General features: G+C 34.5%; 3 protein-coding genes and 2 long non-coding RNA genes across 6 annotated transcripts in view; 3 read left to right on the top strand and 2 right to left on the bottom strand.

Annotated features, from left to right (window-relative positions):
• The window catches only part of LOC129453658 (uncharacterized), a 203,946-nt gene that overhangs the window by 54,524 nt on the left and 130,176 nt on the right, over positions 1-19,246 (top strand). The window lies entirely within an intron of this gene.
• The window catches only part of LOC141359297 (uncharacterized), a 75,861-nt gene that overhangs the window by 31,014 nt on the left and 25,601 nt on the right, over positions 1-19,246 (top strand). Inside the window, exons 2-3 of one of the 2 annotated variants that reach the window (XM_073861533.1) lie at positions 13,958-14,035; positions 14,351-14,698. In XM_073861533.1, coding sequence (XP_073717634.1) covers positions 13,958-14,035; positions 14,351-14,698 — 426 coding nt within the window. The remainder of the gene's footprint in view (positions 1-13,957; positions 14,036-14,350; positions 14,699-19,246) is intronic. The other variant, XM_073861532.1, reaches the window with a different exon arrangement.
• On the bottom strand, positions 7,510-9,184 carry LOC141359304 (uncharacterized). Its single transcript, XR_012365713.1, has 3 exons — positions 8,990-9,184; positions 8,540-8,588; positions 7,510-7,678 (listed from the first exon to the last, which is right to left on the bottom strand). It is a non-coding gene; the product is annotated as an uncharacterized lncRNA (long non-coding RNA).
• LOC129434389 (uncharacterized) lies at positions 10,550-12,413 on the bottom strand. The gene is made up of 3 exons (XR_012365720.1): positions 12,030-12,413; positions 11,580-11,628; positions 10,550-10,718 (listed from the first exon to the last, which is right to left on the bottom strand). It is a non-coding gene; the product is annotated as an uncharacterized lncRNA (long non-coding RNA).
• On the top strand, positions 15,032-18,089 carry LOC141359600 (sialoadhesin-like). Its single transcript, XM_073862316.1, has 3 exons — positions 15,032-15,386; positions 15,566-15,784; positions 16,948-18,089. The coding sequence occupies exons 1-3, from the start codon at positions 15,032-15,034 to the stop codon at positions 16,971-16,973; spliced, it is 600 nt and encodes a 199-aa protein (XP_073718417.1). The 3' UTR covers positions 16,974-18,089.

Below are 19,246 nucleotides of genomic sequence, written 5' to 3'. Positions count from 1 at the left end.
GTCGCTTAAACAGCAACATCACAGGATAATAAGTGAACAGTGTCCCAATGTCAAGTGAGCTAGAGCCCTTACCAGTGTTCGAACCTGCATACACGATATACTGATTCACAACCTCAGGAGCTAGGGAATAGATTGAGACACAGGGTATGACCTGAAGACAGGACCATGACAATGTATTAATCAACACAATAGGTTGCTTAAAGTTAAATATGTTTTACTGTGTAAACTTGATGTGAGAGCACTGCTGAGCTTAAAGGAATAGTCTACTCATTTTCAATATTAAAATATGTTATTACCTTAACTAAGAATTGTTGATACATCCCGCTATCAAAGGAACTATATTTTATGGCGTAATAGCACTTTTGGGAGTACTTCGACTCGCCTGAAAAGTCCGCTCCCCTTCTCCCTCTCATAATGGGAGAGGGAGGGTGTTACTGCGCCGAGTCGAAGTACTCCCAAAAGTGCTATTACGCCATAAAATGTACCTCCTCTTTTAAATCTGCTTAGAAAAGCGCTATGTTTTTTTTTACCACCAAACTTGCTCGTATAACTACCCGTCTTAAATAGGAAAAACGTTGATGTGTTTGGTCACTTCTAACTTTATCTCTAAATGGTACCATTGAATGAATGGGGCTATCGAAGCGTCGCAGCGCGCTCCAGCGCTTACGTGCACGCACACAGATGATAGAGGGATGTATCAACAATTCTTAGTTAAGGTAATAATATATTTTAATATTGAAAATGAGTAGACTATTCCTTTAATATTGCAATAGTCATAATGAATATCCAGGGCTCTATTTTAATGATCTAAAAATATTTTAATGATCTAATTCATGGATATGTAAAATCGCTTTATTGTCTCGCCCACGCTGCTGGTCAATTGAGTGGAACGTCCGCATTTGGCGGCCATCTTACTACAGGCAGTTGTAGCATTGAGTTTTAATGGTGCAGGTACTTTTAAATGACCATAACTTGCTCAATCTTCTACCGATTTTCAAATGGTTTGGTTTGTTATAAACGTCAAAGGTGTACCTCTGCATACTTATAAAAAAAAAACATGAAACATGTTAAAGCATCTAGAATTATAGCCATGTTAATAACGTTTGAAAGAAACCAAACCGTTTGAAAATTGGCAGAGAATTGAGCAAGTTATGGTCTTTTAAAAGTACCTGCACCATTAAAACAAATGCTACAAGTAAGCGAGCTCCCCGTGGTAAGATGATGACATTAGAGACTCCGCCGTAACACATCTAGCCTTTATACATATAGGCTAGATGTGTTACGGAAAGTAGGGACACAAGTCGGATCTGGGCCATTTTGAGGTATTCTTAAGTTATTCTTCTGAAAGTGCAGTTTCTATGTAACACATGGAAATCTGATACGATTTGGAGAAGTTGTGGCCATTTGAACATAGGAACTCAAAAACACTCAAACCGAGAAAATCGAGACGAAAGGGACTCTACTTTCCAGCTAAGCCATGCCCCCTGTAAAGACGTTTTGAGATACAGATTTTCTAGCATCATATGTAGTATTTTGTGACAGAAGTCTGGATGACAACATCCAAAAATAAGCAGGACTTTTTACCTTTGTGTAGATCACAAGTGAAATCCAATCGGTTTCAGATGTGTGAATCATCCAATGAACATTTTGTCCACAAATGGGTATAATCCGTGAAATATAGATTATATAGTCTATTGTTTACATCAGATTTCGCATGAACGTCTGGTAATACAATATAATATACAATCTGACGACTGTTTACATCGTAACATGTAAGGGTATATGAGTTTACATTTCGGTAATTTACGTTCCGTTAAACACATGAACCCGCCTTCAAAGTTTGTATTTAAAATAGGGAGGTAGTATAATAGATAATCCAAACAGCGCCGTTGAAACCGTGAAGTCCTTTAGGGATGTAACCAATCGCTCACTCGTTCCTCCATCAGCCAATGACTTCATGGAAAAAATGGATAGACAAAACATGTAGCCAATTATATAATGAATTCAACGATCTCTGTGTAACTTGTGTGTTTGACTTCATGCTGCGCTGCAAGAACTGACAGAGAGATGATGTCAAAGTACCGCGAGAGCGAGTCGAAATTAAACTACTTTGTAAGATTTCTTGAAGAGCTCTCGCGGTATTTTGACATCATCCGACTGCGGCCCCGCATGAAGTCAGGCTGACGAATGACGCGGCTGTCTGTTATTTGTTCCGTCCCAGCTTCTTTTATTTTTCTTTTGTTTTGTGCGCCTGAGCTTCGTTTACAGTCTGGGGAGATGCACGCTATAAGTTTGAAAAAAAAAACTTGGCAAACATGTCTGAGGAACAGGGCAGCCGCGTCACTGGCCCTGTCCCAAATGGCGCACTTCATGTGGACTTTCGGTCTCATGGCCTTAAATTGCGCGTTCTCGCTTAGTCCACGAGTCCGTAGGGTGTCCCATCTGTCATTTTTACGCTTTGAAGTGTGCTCATCAGCGCCTCCTTTGCCCCCTTGATGCGGTCTTCAGCGAAGCCCACACTGCAGCAGGCTTCGCGCACTTTACCAACCCAGAAGTCCTTGCGAAAGAGCAATCAGACCAATCAGACGACGGAAGGGAGGAGCTCACACTGACGGGCAACTTCTCTACCTATTTCCGGTGTGACGCTCGAGTCTGTCCCAAAATACGACTCCGTTGCACCCATGTGGACTTGCATTAAGGGTCCCTAAAGTCTGGACTACGTGATGTCATCAAAGTGTGGACTCTTAGGAGGACCATAAGTCCGGAGTGTGCCATTTGGGACAGGACCACTACAGTAACGTGACTTCACGCTCGAGCCGGAAGAGACATGAAGATGCTGAATAAAGTCGTAATTCTTTCTATTTTTGGACCAAAATGTATGTTCGATGCTTCAACACATTCAAGCTGACCCACCTATGACACATGGACTACTTTGATGATGTTTTTATTACCTTTCTGGACATTGAAAACGTACATAGATTTTCAATGGAGGAGACATAAAGCTCTCGGACTTAATCTAACGTTAAAACATCTTAAACTTTGTTACGAAGATGAACGAAGGTCTTCCGAGTTTAGAACGACATGTGGGTGAGTCATTAATAGGCTTGCCGCGATAGTCGGTGAAACGGTGATAACCGGTGCTTCAGCCTCTCACCGGTTAGATCACTTGCCCACCGGGACACCGTCTTTCACCGTCGTTTTGATATTTTCGTGTAATTTAATCATTTAGTTTCTTTAGAGAGAGCAAACTGAATGTGTCTGGTGCCTGAATTCAGCGGAGCTGAACGCGCGTCACGTCACAGACCAGCAGGTGTCAGATTTCATTTATTCCTGTCAGAGTTCGCGAGGCGAGCTGACTGACCAGACGAAGGCAGAAGCCGCGTGCTTACTCGTTTTTGTTATGATATACATATATGATGTTTAATATAAGCGAGATCGTTTTGTTGTTGTGTTTATCATCAATAAAAATAATAAACCCATCATTCAAGCAGCGCTTTATGGAGAAGTAGCCGGTTGCTCTGCTTGGGACTGGCTGGTTCTTTGAGAATTACCAGCGCACCTTGACTCAAGCACTTAAATAAACCAACTGTTGCACTCGCGTTGCATGCAAATTCATAAGCAATTTAACGCAGCGTACGCAAGCACTGCATTTAAACAGTTGCGTACTTCAAAAGTGAAAGTAAAATGTGCACATCTGCATGCGCATTTATAAGCCCCTCCCACACGGTGACACCGGTATCACCGGGTTTGTGACGCGCTGATTAACCGGTGGGAAAATTACGTCACCGCGGCAACCCTAGTCATTAATTACATTATTTTCATTTTTTGGCGAACTATCCTTATTTAGTAGTCACGCTGTTCCCTTTGGGGGCGGAGGCGAGAACACAAGCTTATACAGTATGTATATACACACAGACAATGACGCCCCCGCTGCACGCTAAAATCTCCGTAAAAAAATGCCAATTTCAACCGCAAAATGTGTAAGTGGCCACTAGAGGTCACTAAGTTTATTTTTCCATTGAATGTCAATCACATTACCGGGTTGAGACTGTGAACCCCGGAATCTGAATAGCGACAGAGGGTTTCTCTGCTTGTGTTTTTCTTGCCCGTCTCTGGGGGATTAGGATATGTCCTTTGATTATAAAGTAAGTCAGCGATTGTTGCAAGCAGCATTATACTGAAGATTTGCAGTTGCACCCCTTGGTGAGCGGAATGAGGTGTGTAGTTTGTGTTATGTTTATGAAACTTTATCTTTGTTTGTGTCGTTGTCTGTTTGCAAGCTGTTCGCGTGGTCTGAAGCGCTTCACGTGTTAACACAATGTTTATATTTTGTGCCTTTTTATTTCTATGTCTTAAATGTAATTTAAAATACTGTGATAAACTTATAAGTATAAAAATCAATGTTAACAGATCTCAACTAACAGATTCTGCAATAAAATGAAAATCACAAATTTTGAAAAAAACACGTTTCTCATTTTCTCGAAACTTGTGCTGCCGACTTGTGTTACTGGTTTCTGTGACGGGTCACATATTTTAATGAACTTATTATTGATTAATGATCTTGCCTTAAGCGCACGTCTCCAAATCCAATTTTGCTAATTTCACGACTGGAAAAATGGTTTATGCACCAAGCGCACAGTAAAAAAGGGTTGTTCCTATTCCGGTAATGAGTAATGGGTGTGTTTTAGGCGTAACGTGCAATAAACCTGTGAGAGTCTCAGCTCTCATCCCCTTTAAAAGCCAGTTGCGCTGGCGCCATGCCGATTTCCTATTTTGATGACGGAATTATAAACTGAAAAACTAAAAGGCAGAAGAAGACCACCAGTTTAACATTGATGTAAAAAATTGCGTTGTTTTTATTTGTATTGAATTGATATTTTTTGTATTAAAACCTTTAAAAGACATTTACTTTCATGTGTTTAAAGTGTCGTGTATAAATGCGATCCATTCATTCATCAATAAACAGCTTTCCCATCATTGTTGCTGTTAAATAAATGTTATAATAAAGATACGGTGCGCATGTTCTTATGCACCACGTCCGTGTAGAACAACTCGCAGGTATCACACACCAGATGTGCACGTTAAATAGCGCAAGCTTAGTCAGACAGAGTTTACTTCAAAATGCTATATTTCCAAACGACAGCCACGCACTGCCTCTTTGGCTATATCTAACAATTATGCAATTAAAATGGAGCAGAGATGAGAAGAGAATGGATAAAATAGCCCTGGCCACAAATGCAGCAAGATGCTACAAAATTACAGAAATGTTCAAGCAAGCAGGTCTGTCAAAATTACAAGTACAAGAACACATCTTGGTTAGTTATTGCCTAATAAGTCCAATAAGTCACTGGCGCAGTTTCTGCAGGTTTCAAAGTCAGGTGCCGGTGTGCAGTGTTGTTTTGTGTACCATCATTACTGGCGAAGAAAAGGAAACACAATCAAGGTGGAATTATTATTTTTGAACGCAAGCTGTACTTTATGGGGCGGTTTCCCAGACCAGAATTAGCTTAATTCAGGACTAGGCCTTAGTTTAATTAGGAAATATAACTAGTTTTAACAAACATGCCTTACTAAAAACATTACCTGTGTGCATTTTGAGGTAAAACAAAGGGCACTGATGTATTTTAAGATATGTAAGTGATGAAAGTTGTTTTCAATTTGGAGAGCTCTTAAAAGTGTTTAAGTCTAGGACTAGTCTAATCCCTGTCCGGGAAACTGCCCCTAAATGTACTAACACAACCAAAAGTGAAAGTGTTTTAGCGCTGTCAGTGGCACTGAATGGCATAGCAATTCACTCAGAACTTTTGTGTTATTTTGAAAATATGTACACAGCTGTCATGATGGTTATTTGCTGAGTAGCGCTGTGATAACGGCTGCAGTGAGACTGAAATCTGAGAATCACAGAAAAGTCAAATTCTGAATGTTCTGCCTTTTCTGAATATAACTGATTTAATGTCTTTTTTCAGATACAATGGACAAAACAAATGAAGCAGTGGACAGCTCAGTGTTTCTCTCTCTGTTGGTGTTTCTGCCTCAGTTTCTCATCATTGAAGCTCTGTGGATGTGGTAAGAAAACATATCAAGTAAAACTCAAAACTGCATAACGTACAGTGAATATTCTGATATGAATTCAGATTTCAAGTGTATGAATTTTGATACCACAGCTTTTTCATCAGCATGAGTAAACTGAGTTCATCTAAAAACAAAACTGATGAAAAAAAAACAAAAAGAGATGAGAAATACTTTATAATTTTCTGTAATACAATAAACTAATGGTCAGATTTTATAACATGATCTCTTTCTGTGTGTTTGTCATTGTTAGATGTTGCAGGTCTGTGAGTAGATCAGCTGTCTGTCCATCAGAATACTGGAGTGATGTCACAACTCTCTTTATGACATCATCACCTAGCAACAGTCTCTCAGCAGTGACATCAGTGATGCAGTGATGTCATATACAGTGACATATTAATGATAGTTCAGTGTAAATAATCTAATGTTCAAATAGATGAATTATTCATTGAAGTATTGAGTTTATCATTCAACAGTCTTGTGTCAGTGTCAGATCAACTGTAACATCACAATGTATAAATCCTGTAAAAACTTTGCTATAGTGCATCTTTATGTAGATGATACTGTGATCTACTTTCATCTTCACTATAAGTCAGACTGTTATTAAACTCAATTATGTTTTTAGTTAGGTTAGGATTTTATTACATAATGGGAAAGTTTATAGCACTTATACTTAAAAAAAAGTTTATCTGTTTTTAGGGTGTTTTATTGCTATTCTCAAGCTGGATTTTGTATAAATACATTTACATAACATTTCAGTGTTTACAAATAGTTTTGAAAGTCGTTTATATTCCCTGGTGAAAAAATAGTATGCTAAATATATTTAATTTTGATATACTTAAGTATACTTGCAGTCACACTAATGACCAGTATACTTAAAGTGTGCTATTGATTAGTTTATTTAAAGAGTGCTATTTTGGAACAATTAATTTTGTACTTAATATATTTTAGTTGTATATTAATTGTAACAAAGTACAACTTTAAGTGTATTTAGTGTACTTTTGTGTGCTAAAGTGGAACAACTTTAAGTGTATTTAGTACAATTTAAGTACATGACTGTTTTTGTGCTAAATTCATGCTTGATAAGTGGATTTAGAGTGTGTTTTATTTAAGTTAGGAGTACATTACAAATGTATTATGAGTGTCTTGCAAACATACAATCAGTATACCTTAAATAGACGGTTTGCATACATTCTATATATTTTTGGCCAATCCAAAATTCTAAAAACTGCCCTGGTGAAAAATGAATATGCCAAGTACATTACATTTTGTATACTTTTACATACCTGCAGCTAGATTAGTAATGAGTATACTTCAAGTGCATTAATAATAAGTTAACTTAAAGAGTGCTATTTTGGGAATAGATTACTTGCTGGTAACATAACCAAAATAATTTTTCCAAATAAATAAAAGCTGATTAAAACAGTCAAAAACAATTAATTTTAAATATATTTAAAATATAGTTTTATTCACAGCATTCAAAGTGTACAGTATTTGCCTAAAAATTGAACAATTACTCATTGAAGAATGTCAAGATGATTAAGTTTACAACGTCTTTCTCTCCCAAATCAACTTTAGTCTGGCAGGTTTTGGTTCAGCCTTAGGAAATCTGAAAAAGATAGACAATAAGCTCAATTAAAAAGTGTTTAATATTAAAACATTATATTTATTTAAGACTTACTGTATTAAATCTATAGTTTACTGGCAGAGATTGTATAGCAGATATATTTTTACCTAAACTAGAGCTTGACTAAAATGTCATCATATATATTAAGGGGCGGTTTCCAGACAGGAATTAGACTAGTCCTAGACTAAAATAAATGTAAGAGCTGTCCAAACTGAAAACAACTTGCTCTGACATATCTTAAAATACATCAGTGCCCTTTGTTTTACATCGTAATGCACATAAGTAATGTTTTTAGTAAGGCATGTTTGTTAAAACTATCCTAATTAAACTAAGGTCTAGTCCTGGATAAAGCTAATCCATGTCCGGGAAACCACCCCTAAGAGTTTTCATTATAATGACTTGCCTATATGGGCTAAAAAATCCTCCTTACATAAAATACTTCAGCTCCTAAAGAAAGATTTTATTGTATTAAATTTAAATGTAAAACTTGTCAAAAAGAAAATGCAACAAGCAGACAATTGGGTGGTTTCCTGTAAAGGGATTAGCTTAAAACAGGACTAGGCCTTAGTTTAATTAAGAAATATAACTAGTTTCAAAAAACATGCCTTAATAAAAACATTACCTGTGTGCATTTTGAGGCAAAACAAAGGACACTGCTGTATTTTAAGATATGTCATTGCAAGTTGTTTTCAGTTTGGACAGCTCTTACATTTATTTTAGTATAGGACTAGTCTAATCCCTGTCCGGGAAACCGCCTCAATATGTATATAACGTTATCTAAACTGAAGCTTGATTTACTACTACGAATGAATTATTATATCTTAAAAGTTTAAAATGACTTACCATTAGCTGCAAAGTCCTCCCTACAAATGTCTTTGAAAAACTTTAGCTTCTGAGGAAAGAATGCAGCATCATTAATACTAAATTCAGTTAAGTTAGGTAAAAGCCTTACAACCTCTAAACAGTCAATAAATGGTTAACTTTCACGCTACATTAAAAAAACAGATTTTCTGACGCTACCTTTTTTCATTAACATATACATACACAACAATACATACATTTAACAAAACAATCGGGTGTACTAATTCGATATAACAGGCTAACAGTGCTATCTTTCAAACCTTTAACATTAGCTATAAGCTAAGCTAAGCTACACAGCAGCTTATCACTAATAGCGAGTTAGACACCGCGTTATTGACAACATTTCGCATTCGAAATATGCTAGTCTATTGATAAACTTCAGAATGGTCACACGATAATCAAATATATTAATTTTAAGATATTTTAACGTACCTTGGGACTGAATCCGTCTGTTTTGAACGACTGGTAAAAATCAAAATACGTGCGTCGTGACGTCATCCCACACGTCAGATGCATTATTCAAATCTCAGAATTCACTTTTCTCTGAAATGCATTTACGAAAACTGTTTAAGTTAATTAATGTGTACAGCTAAAAGCGGTATGCAATTGACTCAAAAACTACAAAAAACAAAAAACAAACACTCATATTCCCCTTACGAAAATGAATGTTTTTTTTTGTGGTAAAAGTTTAGTAACCATGGTTTTTTTTTGGTGTATTGATTATTATTAGCAAAACCATGGTTATTTTGTGGTAAAACACAGTTCATTGGTTTATCCAATGCTTGACTATAGTGAAGTTAAAGTGTACCTTATTATGTTAATAGTATATTACAAATCATGTATACATCTACAATATAAAATGTAACTGAACATACTGCTCTCTCGTAATTTTAAGCCCACGTTATTTCTCCATAAAATAATATACATTTGTACACCCCATATACTTTCAAAATGCGCTTAAAATATACTGTTTCTAAAGAATACTAAATAATGTATTTAGAAATATACTGTCAGTGCATTATTATAATGATAACTTTAAGCATACGATAAAGTATACCTAAAATACATTTTAAAATAAGTTTAAATTTAGTATACTTTAAAAATTGCACAAAACTTTAACTTTAAGTATATTTTTCTAAAGTATACTTTTAGAAAATATACTAAAGTATAATTATTTTGAAGTATGTTAAAAGTTTAATTGTAAAAAATACGCGCAAATATGTTGTAAGCATACTTTAAATATGTTTAAAGAAAGTACATTCCTTTGTAAGTATATTTGTAATGTACTATTGCAAAGTTAAATATACTTGAAATACAATAAAGTATATTTGTTTTTCACCAGGGCCCTGGTGAAAAAATAGTATGCTAAATATATTTAATTTTGATATACTTAAGTATACTTGCAGTCACACTAATGACCAGTATACTTAAAGTGTGCTATTGATTAGTTTATTTAAAGAGTGCTATTTTGGAACAATTAATTTTGTACTTAATATATTTTAGTTGTATATTAATTGTAACAAAGTACAACTTTAAGTGTATTTAGTGTACTTTTGTGTGCTAAAGTGGAACAACTTTAAGTGTATTTAGTACAATTTAAGTACATGACTGTTTTTGTGCTAAATTCATGCTTGATAAGTGGATTTAGAGTGTGTTTTATTTAAGTTAGGAGTACATTACAAATGTATTATGAGTGTCTTGCAAACATACAATCAGTATACCTTAAATAGACTGTTTGCATACATTCTATATATTTTTGGCCAATCCAAAATTCTAAAAACTGCCCTGGTGAAAAATGAATATGCCAAGTACATTACATTTTGTATACTTTTACATACCTGCAGCTAGATTAGTAATGAGTATACTTCAAGTGCATTAATAATAAGTTAACTTAAAGAGTGCTATTTTGGGAATAGATTACTTGCTGGTAACATAACCAAAATAATTTTTCCAAATAAATAAAAGCTGATTAAAACAGTCAAAAACAATTAATTTTAAATATATTTAAAATATAGTTTTATTCACAGCATTCAAAGTGTACAGTATTTGCCTAAAAATTGAACAATTACTCATTGAAGAATGTCAAGATGATTAAGTTTACAACGTCTTTCTCTCCCAAATCAACTTAAGTCTGGCAGGTTTTGGTTCAGCCTTAGGAAATCTGAAAAAGATAGACAATAAGCTCAATTAAAAAGTGTTTAATATTAAAACATTATATTTATTTAAGACTTACTGTATTAAATCTATAGTTTACTGGCAGAGATTGTATAGCAGATATATTTTTACCTAAACTAGAGCTTGACTAAAATGTCATCATATATATTAAGGGGCGGTTTCCAGACAGGAATTAGACTAGTCCTAGACTAAAATAAATGTAAGAGCTGTCCAAACTGAAAACAACTTGCTCTGACATATCTTAAAATACATCAGTGCCCTTTGTTTTACATCGTAATGCACATAAGTAATGTTTTTAGTAAGGCATGTTTGTTAAAACTATCCTAATTAAACTAAGGTCTAGTCCTGGATAAAGCTAATCCATGTCCGGGAAACCACCCCTAAGAGTTTTCATTATAATGACTTGCCTATATGGGCTAAAAAATCCTCCTTACATAAAATACTTCAGCTCCTAAAGAAAGATTTTATTGTATTAAATTTAAATGTAAAACTTGTCAAAAAGAAAATGCAACAAGCAGACAATTGGGTGGTTTCCTGTAAAGGGATTAGCTTAAAACAGGACTAGGCCTTAGTTTAATTAAGAAATATAACTAGTTTCAAAAAACATGCCTTAATAAAAACATTACCTGTGTGCATTTTGAGGCAAAACAAAGGACACTGCTGTATTTTAAGATATGTCATTGCAAGTTGTTTTCAGTTTGGACAGCTCTTACATTTATTTTAGTATAGGACTAGTCTAATCCCTGTCCGGGAAAACGCCTCAATATGTATATAACGTTATCTAAACTGAAGCTTGATTTACTACTACGAATGAATTATTATATCTTAAAAGTTTAAAATGACTTACCATTAGCTGCAAAGTCCTCCCTACAAATGTCTTTGAAAAACTTTAGCTTCTGAGGAAAGAATGCAGCATCATTAATACTAAATTCAGTTAAGTTAGGTAAAAGCCTTACAACCTCTAAACAGTCAATAAATGGTTAACTTTCACGCTACATTAAAAAAACAGATTTTCTGACGCTACCTTTTTTCATTAACATATACATTCACACCAATACATATATTTAACAAAACAATCGGGTGTACTAATTCGATATAACAGGCTAACAGTGCTATCTTTCAAACCTTTAACATTAGCTATAAGCTAAGCTAAGCTACACAGCAGCTTATCACTAATAGCGAGTTAGACACCGCGTTATTGACAACATTTCGCATTCGAAATATGATAGTCTACTGATAAACTTCAGAATGGTCACACGATAATCAAATATATTAATTTTAAGATATTTTAACGTACCTTGGGACTGAATCCGTCTGTTTTGAACGACTGGTAAAAATCAAAATACGTGCGTCGTGACGTCATCCCACACGTCAGATGCATTATTCAAATCTCAGAATTCACTTTTCTCTGAAATGCATTTACGAAAACTGTTTAAGTTAATTAATGTGTACAGCTAAAAGCGGTATGCAATTGACTCAAAAACTACAAAAAACAAAAAACAAACACTCATATTCCCCTTACGAAAATGAATGTTTTTTTTTTGTGGTAAAAGTTTAGTAACCATGGTTTTTTTTTGGTGTATTGATTATTATTAGCAAAACCATGGTTATTTTGTGGTAAAACACAGTTCATTGGTTTATCCAATGCTTGACTATAGTGAAGTTAAAGTGTACCTTATTATGTTAATAGTATATTACAAATCATGTATACATCTACAATATAAAATGTAACTGAACATACTGCTCTCTCGTAATTTTAAGCCCACGTTATTTCTCCATAAAATAATATACATTTGTACACCCCATATACTTTCAAAATGCGCTTAAAATATACTGTTTCTAAAGAATACTAAATAATGTATTTAGAAATATACTGTCAGTGCATTATTATAATGATAACTTTAAGCATACGATAAAGTATACCTAAAATACATTTTAAAATAAGTTTAAATTTAGTATACTTTAAAAATTGCACAAAACTTTAACTTTAAGTATATTTTTCTAAAGTATACTTTTAGAAAATATACTAAAGTATAATTATTTTGAAGTATGTTAAAAGTTTAATTGTAAAAAATACGCGCAAATATGTTGTAAGCATACTTTAAATATGTTTAAAGAAAGTACATTCCTTTGTAAGTATATTTGTAATGTACTATTGCAAAGTTAAATATACTTGAAATACAATAAAGTATATTTGTTTTTCACCAGGGTAAACTAGTCCAGCTAACTGTTATGTATATTAAAGCTTCTCACCTTGCAACAGCTTTAAGAAATCAATGGAAATCTATGTTGTAATCTGCTATAGTTGTCATTCATTTCATTTTAGAGTCCCATTGATTAATAAACAGTCTGAAGACTAATTTAAGAGCATAGCTGTTTCCTCGGTTTCAATGATCTGTTGTTATTTTTGCTTTAGTGTAGCTGCTGGTGTGTGAAACCTGTTACTTATCTTATAAATAATGCTAATAATTATAATACAAGTTTTGTTCAAGCGTTTTTGACCCAGTCTTATTTGAGGCATAGGGTAACTGTATAGAAAAGATGCATTGTTGTTGTTCGCCATTTTTAAATGTTACAATGTCATTGGTGTGTGTAACAGCTCAAGTATGTCACTGAGACTGCATGTGAAAATCAGACTAAAGCCTCAAATCTTATTATGAGATAAAAAGCATCACAGTTTGATTTCAAGCATTAATTTCACTATATTTCAATTGCTGACATCACATTACTCAGTCAATATTAAAGATATCAAGTTTATATTTTCACAAAATGTTCTTTACATTATGTAGGATGATTTTATGTGGAAAACAGTAAACCACAAATAACCAATTATCTTATTAATTGGATCACAATTATCTTTTATCTATGTTTAATAATGTTGCATTTTCTCTGATTATTTGATTACTGTATTTTTCAATTAAATTTACATTGCACATAATTATCTTAGCTGCAGACATTGTAAGTCTCTATAAATATTGTTAATTGTGGTCAAAACAATAGCAAAATAAATAGTTCTGTATTATTAAATTGCATGTTGTATGTTTGGTGCGAAATGGTGGGGGGCACTGGGGGCCGACCACCTATTCTTTCATAGGGCCCAAAATTGCTAACGGCGCCCCTGCATGTGCACAACGTATTTTTGCATCCGATTGAGAAAGTCACAGTCAAACTAACATTGTGTTTTTTTATCAGCAATAAGAAAAGTTCTTCTTTAATGTTTTGTAGCTTGTATATGTGAGTTTCTACAAAGAGAAATCATGAACTTCAGACTCTCATCACTGATCCTGCTGTTACACATTCAAGGTATGAAACACAGTTTTGTGTTATACTGAAATACTTAAATTCATTATATATTTTTTAAAAGTATGTCAGATTTTAAACTAGTTTAATTTACCAAAGGCTGGATTCTCCATTTGGATCAGTCTCTAAAATGTTTAAAGTGAGTTTGTATATTTAAAACTGAACTTAGAGATTTGTGTTTGAGAACAAAATTGATGAATCTGAGTTCATATCCTTACAGGACTGTCTGAATCTCTCATCTCGCTCTGTAATTTTAATGAAGTTAAATACAGATAATCTACAAATATTATTAATGTTACGGTACGGTTTCTTCTTCAGGGTTCCTAACATTGGATAACTTTAATGTAACCTGTGATAAACTGAATATTTGTGGTGCGAGGGGAGAACTGGTGACAGTGAGGTGCGATTACTCAAACATCAACATCAAAACTGGGTTCTGGTTCAGTCAGAAACAGAGAACAAACTGGAGAAACAAAGATGAACCTGAAGATTTGACTTTAGATTCAGATTACTCAGGACGAGTGGATCAAGAGATCACTAAAAACAACTCACGACTAACAATAAGAGATCCAAAAGAGAGAGACAGTGGAGAATATCAGCTCATGTTCATTATGAAGGATGGAGTTAAACATCTCAGCTCAGTCACAGTCAATCTAACAGTTTCAGGTACATTTACATTCTCATCAGTCCAGTTAAACTCTTTTCATTTCTCATCTAATGTAAGGTTTTGATTATTTAGTTTTACAGATGAAGATGAATCCTGAATCTACAGGACAGCGAGTAAAACTGAGAATGGACAACATTTAACATATAACCAAACCATATTTGTGTCATCCAGTGAAAACACTGACAGTTATTCCTGCATTGAGTCTGTTTCAGTTCCCTCTTCATCTGTGTGTGAGTCTGACATTTACACAATATTTAAATTAATTATTTATTAAATTAGCAGTTTTCTTGTTGATTCATATACAGTATGAGTGTGTTTGTAATTGATTGTGAATGTTACAGCAGTATTTTGTGACTCTTTCAGGTCTTTCTAACAGTAGCTGTTGGGGTGTGACTTACACCTCTACAAGAGTTTGTGCTTTAGTGGGATCAACAGTAAATATTCACTCTTCATACTCACATCCCACTGGATATACAGTAGAGAAAACATCCTGGGATTACCGTTATGAGAGGGAATTCAGAGATCTGCGTGAGGTTTCTCAGTTTGCTGGTCGTGTGGAGTTTGTGGGAAACACACTGAGAATCAAAGACGTCAACATGAGTGACACTGGATCATATCAGTTCAGGTTCATCACTAACACATCAGATGTAGTTTCTGGTTATCCTGGAGTCCTTCTTACTGTTAGAGGTAACTGCTCATAATAAACTCTCTGTGCAGCACTCATTATACTGAAGCATTATAGCTCGAGTAGGAGTCTGATATCAACACGACTGTGATAAGAGGTTTAGGTAATGCTTTACCAAATGAGCTGAATCAAAAATATGAGGCCCATCTTTGAAAATTCGTTTATGTGAACTCTGTTTTAGAAATTTCAGATACACGAGTGAGAAGCAGTCCAGACCCTGTGATAGATGGAGAAAAAGTGATATTAAGCTGTTCAACCGGATGCACTCTGGATAACAAACATACTTACATCTGGTATAAGAATGGACAACAGGTAACAGATGGATTGACATTATTAAACAAGCTGTACCTGGACTCAATCAACAGTGAGGAGCTACAAGAGTATTCCTGTACTGTAAGAGGTAACACAACATCTCATCATACATCTGACTTTACTGGTACACTGTAAAAAGTAAACAGTTGGATCAACTTAAAAAATAACTTCAGTTGGTAACACCTAAAAAAGATAAGTTGTTTCTTATTGTGAAATTCAAGTGAAATTTCAAGTTGAACAAAACTTGTTCAATCTACATTACCGAGCTGTGATTCCTCCTGCCCTTTGACATCTGAATATTAAAGGGAATAGATTGAGACACAGGGTATGACCTGAAGACAGGACCATGACAATGTATTAATCAACGCAACATGTCGCTTAAAGTTAAATATGTTTTACTGTGTAAACTTGACGTGAGAGCACTGCTGAGCTTAATATTGCAATAGTCATGATGAATATCCATGTTTTAATGATCTAAAAATATTTTAATGATCTAATTCATGATTAATAATCTTGCCAAAAGCGTGTCATTGTTGCGGTTAAATAAAGTTTAAATAAAGATACGTGTGCTTGTGTTATGATTATTTAACATGTTCTTATGCACTGCGTCCTGTGAAGGACAACTCGCAGGTATCACACACCGGATGAATGTGCACATTAAATAGCGCAAGCTTAGTCAGACAGAGTCTACTTCAAAATGCTACATTTGCCAACGTCAGCCACGCACTGCCTCTTTGGCTATATCTAACAATTGTGCAATTAAAAGGGAGCACAAACACATGGATGAGGAGAGAAGGTAAAAAAGCCCTGGCCACAGACGCAGCGACATGCTACAAAATTACAGAAATGTTCAAGCGAGCAGGTCTGTCAAAATTACAAGTACAAGAACACATCTTGGTTAGTTATTGCCTATTAAGTCAAACAAGTTACTGGCGCAGCTTCTGCAGGTTTCAAAGTCAGGTGCCGATGTGCCGCGTTGTTTTGTGTACCATCATTACTGGGGAAACCCCTTAAAAAGAAGATGAGGAAACACAATCAAGGTGAAATTTGATTGTGGCACTGAACGTCATAGCGCATCACTCAGAACTTTTGTGTTATTTTGAAAATATGCACACAGCTGTCATGATGGTTATTTGCTGAGTAGCGCTGTGATAACGGCTGCAGTGAGACTGAAATCTGAGAATCACAGAAAAGTCAAATTCTGAATGTTCTGCCTTTTCTGAATATAACTGAGTTTGTGTCTTTTTTCAGATACAATGGACAAAACAAATGCTTAAATACATAAAACTGTAGGATACTGATTAAAACAAGGCTTAGCTTTCTAAAGGTTTGCTACTATAATGTTTTAATAAAGCTTTTTTGTACCTGCCTTTCAGAGATATGACACACCCTGAACTTGTGGACTTCCTCAGAGTCGACACGTTGATGACATCATGTAGTGCAGACTTTAGGGACACTTGCACACAAGGGCACACCAGAGCCGTATTTTGGAACAGAATCGAGCGTCAGGCTGAAAATAAGAAGAGAAGTTGCCCATCAGTGTGTATGATGTAAATTAGCTTTTTTTATTAAACTGTCACAGCCCCAGATTGTCTGCCAACCTTTAAGCTCATTTACACCCTGCTTATTTTTAGACCCACATGAGTTGCATTGGAAAGTCTGAAAGGAAGTTTTCATCAGCTCAATTTAATACTTTTTATAGGTTTTAAATGAATTACATTCATTTCTTAATAATTTCTCCAAATACCAATTTAGAAAATATAAAACATATGCAGATTATTGTCTCAGTTTATTAGTAATGAAAGGAACAGGTTTATAAAAATATAAAACATAATCTGTCCTGTGAATCGAGTTGAGACTGTTTCTCAAGAATAAGAGCACTAGCAGTAAAAAGATGAAGATTAATGATTAGATTTTTTTCTGCTGGAGACATAAAAGATGAAGTAAAGATAAGAGACATCTTTTACAGGACTGAGCAATAATTAACAGCTATAAATTAAATTTTAATATAAAAGTATGTAATAGTTGTCAAAATATGTAAAGTCCAAGCATGTTATGAAATGCTTTCCTTCTTCTTATGCTATAAAAAGTGTCAAAAAGAGTTTCTTTAACATCCGCTTGAGTACGAGAAAATGAGATAATATCATTAAATGATCTACTACAACTTCAACTGCTCATAATAATGCTGTATTTACACATTTATAAGGACTAAAGTGATGCTATTGATCATAAGAGCTTTTACCATTTGTGTTTTATTTATCTTTTGTTAAACAATAATTAAATAACATTTTAAAAACTGAAAAAGGAAATTAAAAAGCCGTGTCATGAAGTGATGTTTATGTTGTGAATTTTACACTTGTTTTTGAGGTTGTCTCTGATATGATGTGTTTTGCTTACAAGGCTAATCTAGTATTAAACTGAAGCTGGTATAAACTGTTTTTCTGGGCAGAGATGTCTATCACACACTCTCATCCTGTTTAAGTGGGTGGTTTGTGGCAAAGCCGATCAAGTTTTTATGCTGATTCAAGAACACGACACTGATTTTTGCAGCTGTGTTTCCTCTCCTTATCTTTAATCTGTGTCTTCAGAATTTAAAAAAATATATTTGTGTTATGTATCTGTCGTCTGATTGGTCTGACTGCTCTTTCGCAAGGGCTTCTGGGTTGGTAAAGTGCGCAAAGCCTGCTGCAGACAGCATCAAGGGGGCAAAGGGGGCGCTGATGAGCACACTTCAAAGTGTAAAAATGACAGATGTGAAACCCTACGAACTCGTAGACTAAGTGAGCGCACACAGTTTACTAAATATGTTACTATCAGCTCCATTTAACATTTTTGTTAACAAGTTTTACAATTTCAGAGAAACAATTACATTCAGTTTCCCCAAAAGTTAAATGTAAGTATAAAAATGTGCAGATTATTTCTGTCTCAGTTTTTAGTAATGAAAGTAACAAGTTTATAAAAATATAAAACATAATCTGTCCTGTGAATCGAGTTGAGACTAGCAGGAAAAAGATGAAGATTAATGATTAGATTTTTTTCTGCTGAAAACATAAAAGATGAAGTAAAGATAAGAGACATCTTTTACAGGCAGTGGCGTCTTGTTGTATCTCACAGTAAGTTTGTTTCTGCAATATGAAAATGAGAGTTATGTGATTCCCATTACAAATCCAGACAATAACCAACTTACAACATTCATTGCTGGTGTTTGTTAGTTCAGTTTGTTAGATCAGTCTGAATCGTAATCTAATGCTTCACCTTTTTTCTTATTTAGTTTTTTTAGTAAGATCAGACTGAAGTTGCAGTAGTGTATAAATTACATTGTTTTAAATACATCCTATAAGGAATTTGCAAGCAAAGGATAGATCTGAGAGGGACTTGAAAATATTTTTCTGTACAAAAGGAGGCCGGTGGAAAAACTTTGGGAACTACTAGCTTAAGGTTAAACCAAGACCTTTATTTTTTAAAGAGAATAATTCTGTATCATGTTGAAAAGGACAATGGGCACTATTTCTATTTTTTAAAACAAGATTTTTTTGTCTTATACCATGTT

Source organism: Misgurnus anguillicaudatus, chromosome 23 (assembly GCF_027580225.2).
Source record: "Misgurnus anguillicaudatus chromosome 23, ASM2758022v2, whole genome shotgun sequence".
Classification (NCBI taxonomy): Eukaryota; Metazoa; Chordata; class Actinopteri; order Cypriniformes; family Cobitidae; genus Misgurnus; species Misgurnus anguillicaudatus.
The sequence above is the reverse complement of the archived record's forward strand: the minus strand, read 5'-3'. Positions and strand labels throughout refer to the sequence as shown.

Coding starts and splice junctions, on each gene's coding strand:
- LOC141359600 (XM_073862316.1), top strand. CDS start 15,032: ATGTTACAGCAGTATTTTGTGACTCTTTCAGGTCTTTCTAACAGTAGC. Junction 15,387..15,565: donor AGTCCTTCTTACTGTTAGAG/GTAACTGCTCAT, acceptor ACTCTGTTTTAG/AAATTTCAGATACACGAGTG. Junction 15,785..16,947: donor GTATTCCTGTACTGTAAGAG/GTAACACAACAT, acceptor GTCTTTTTTCAG/ATACAATGGACAAAACAAAT.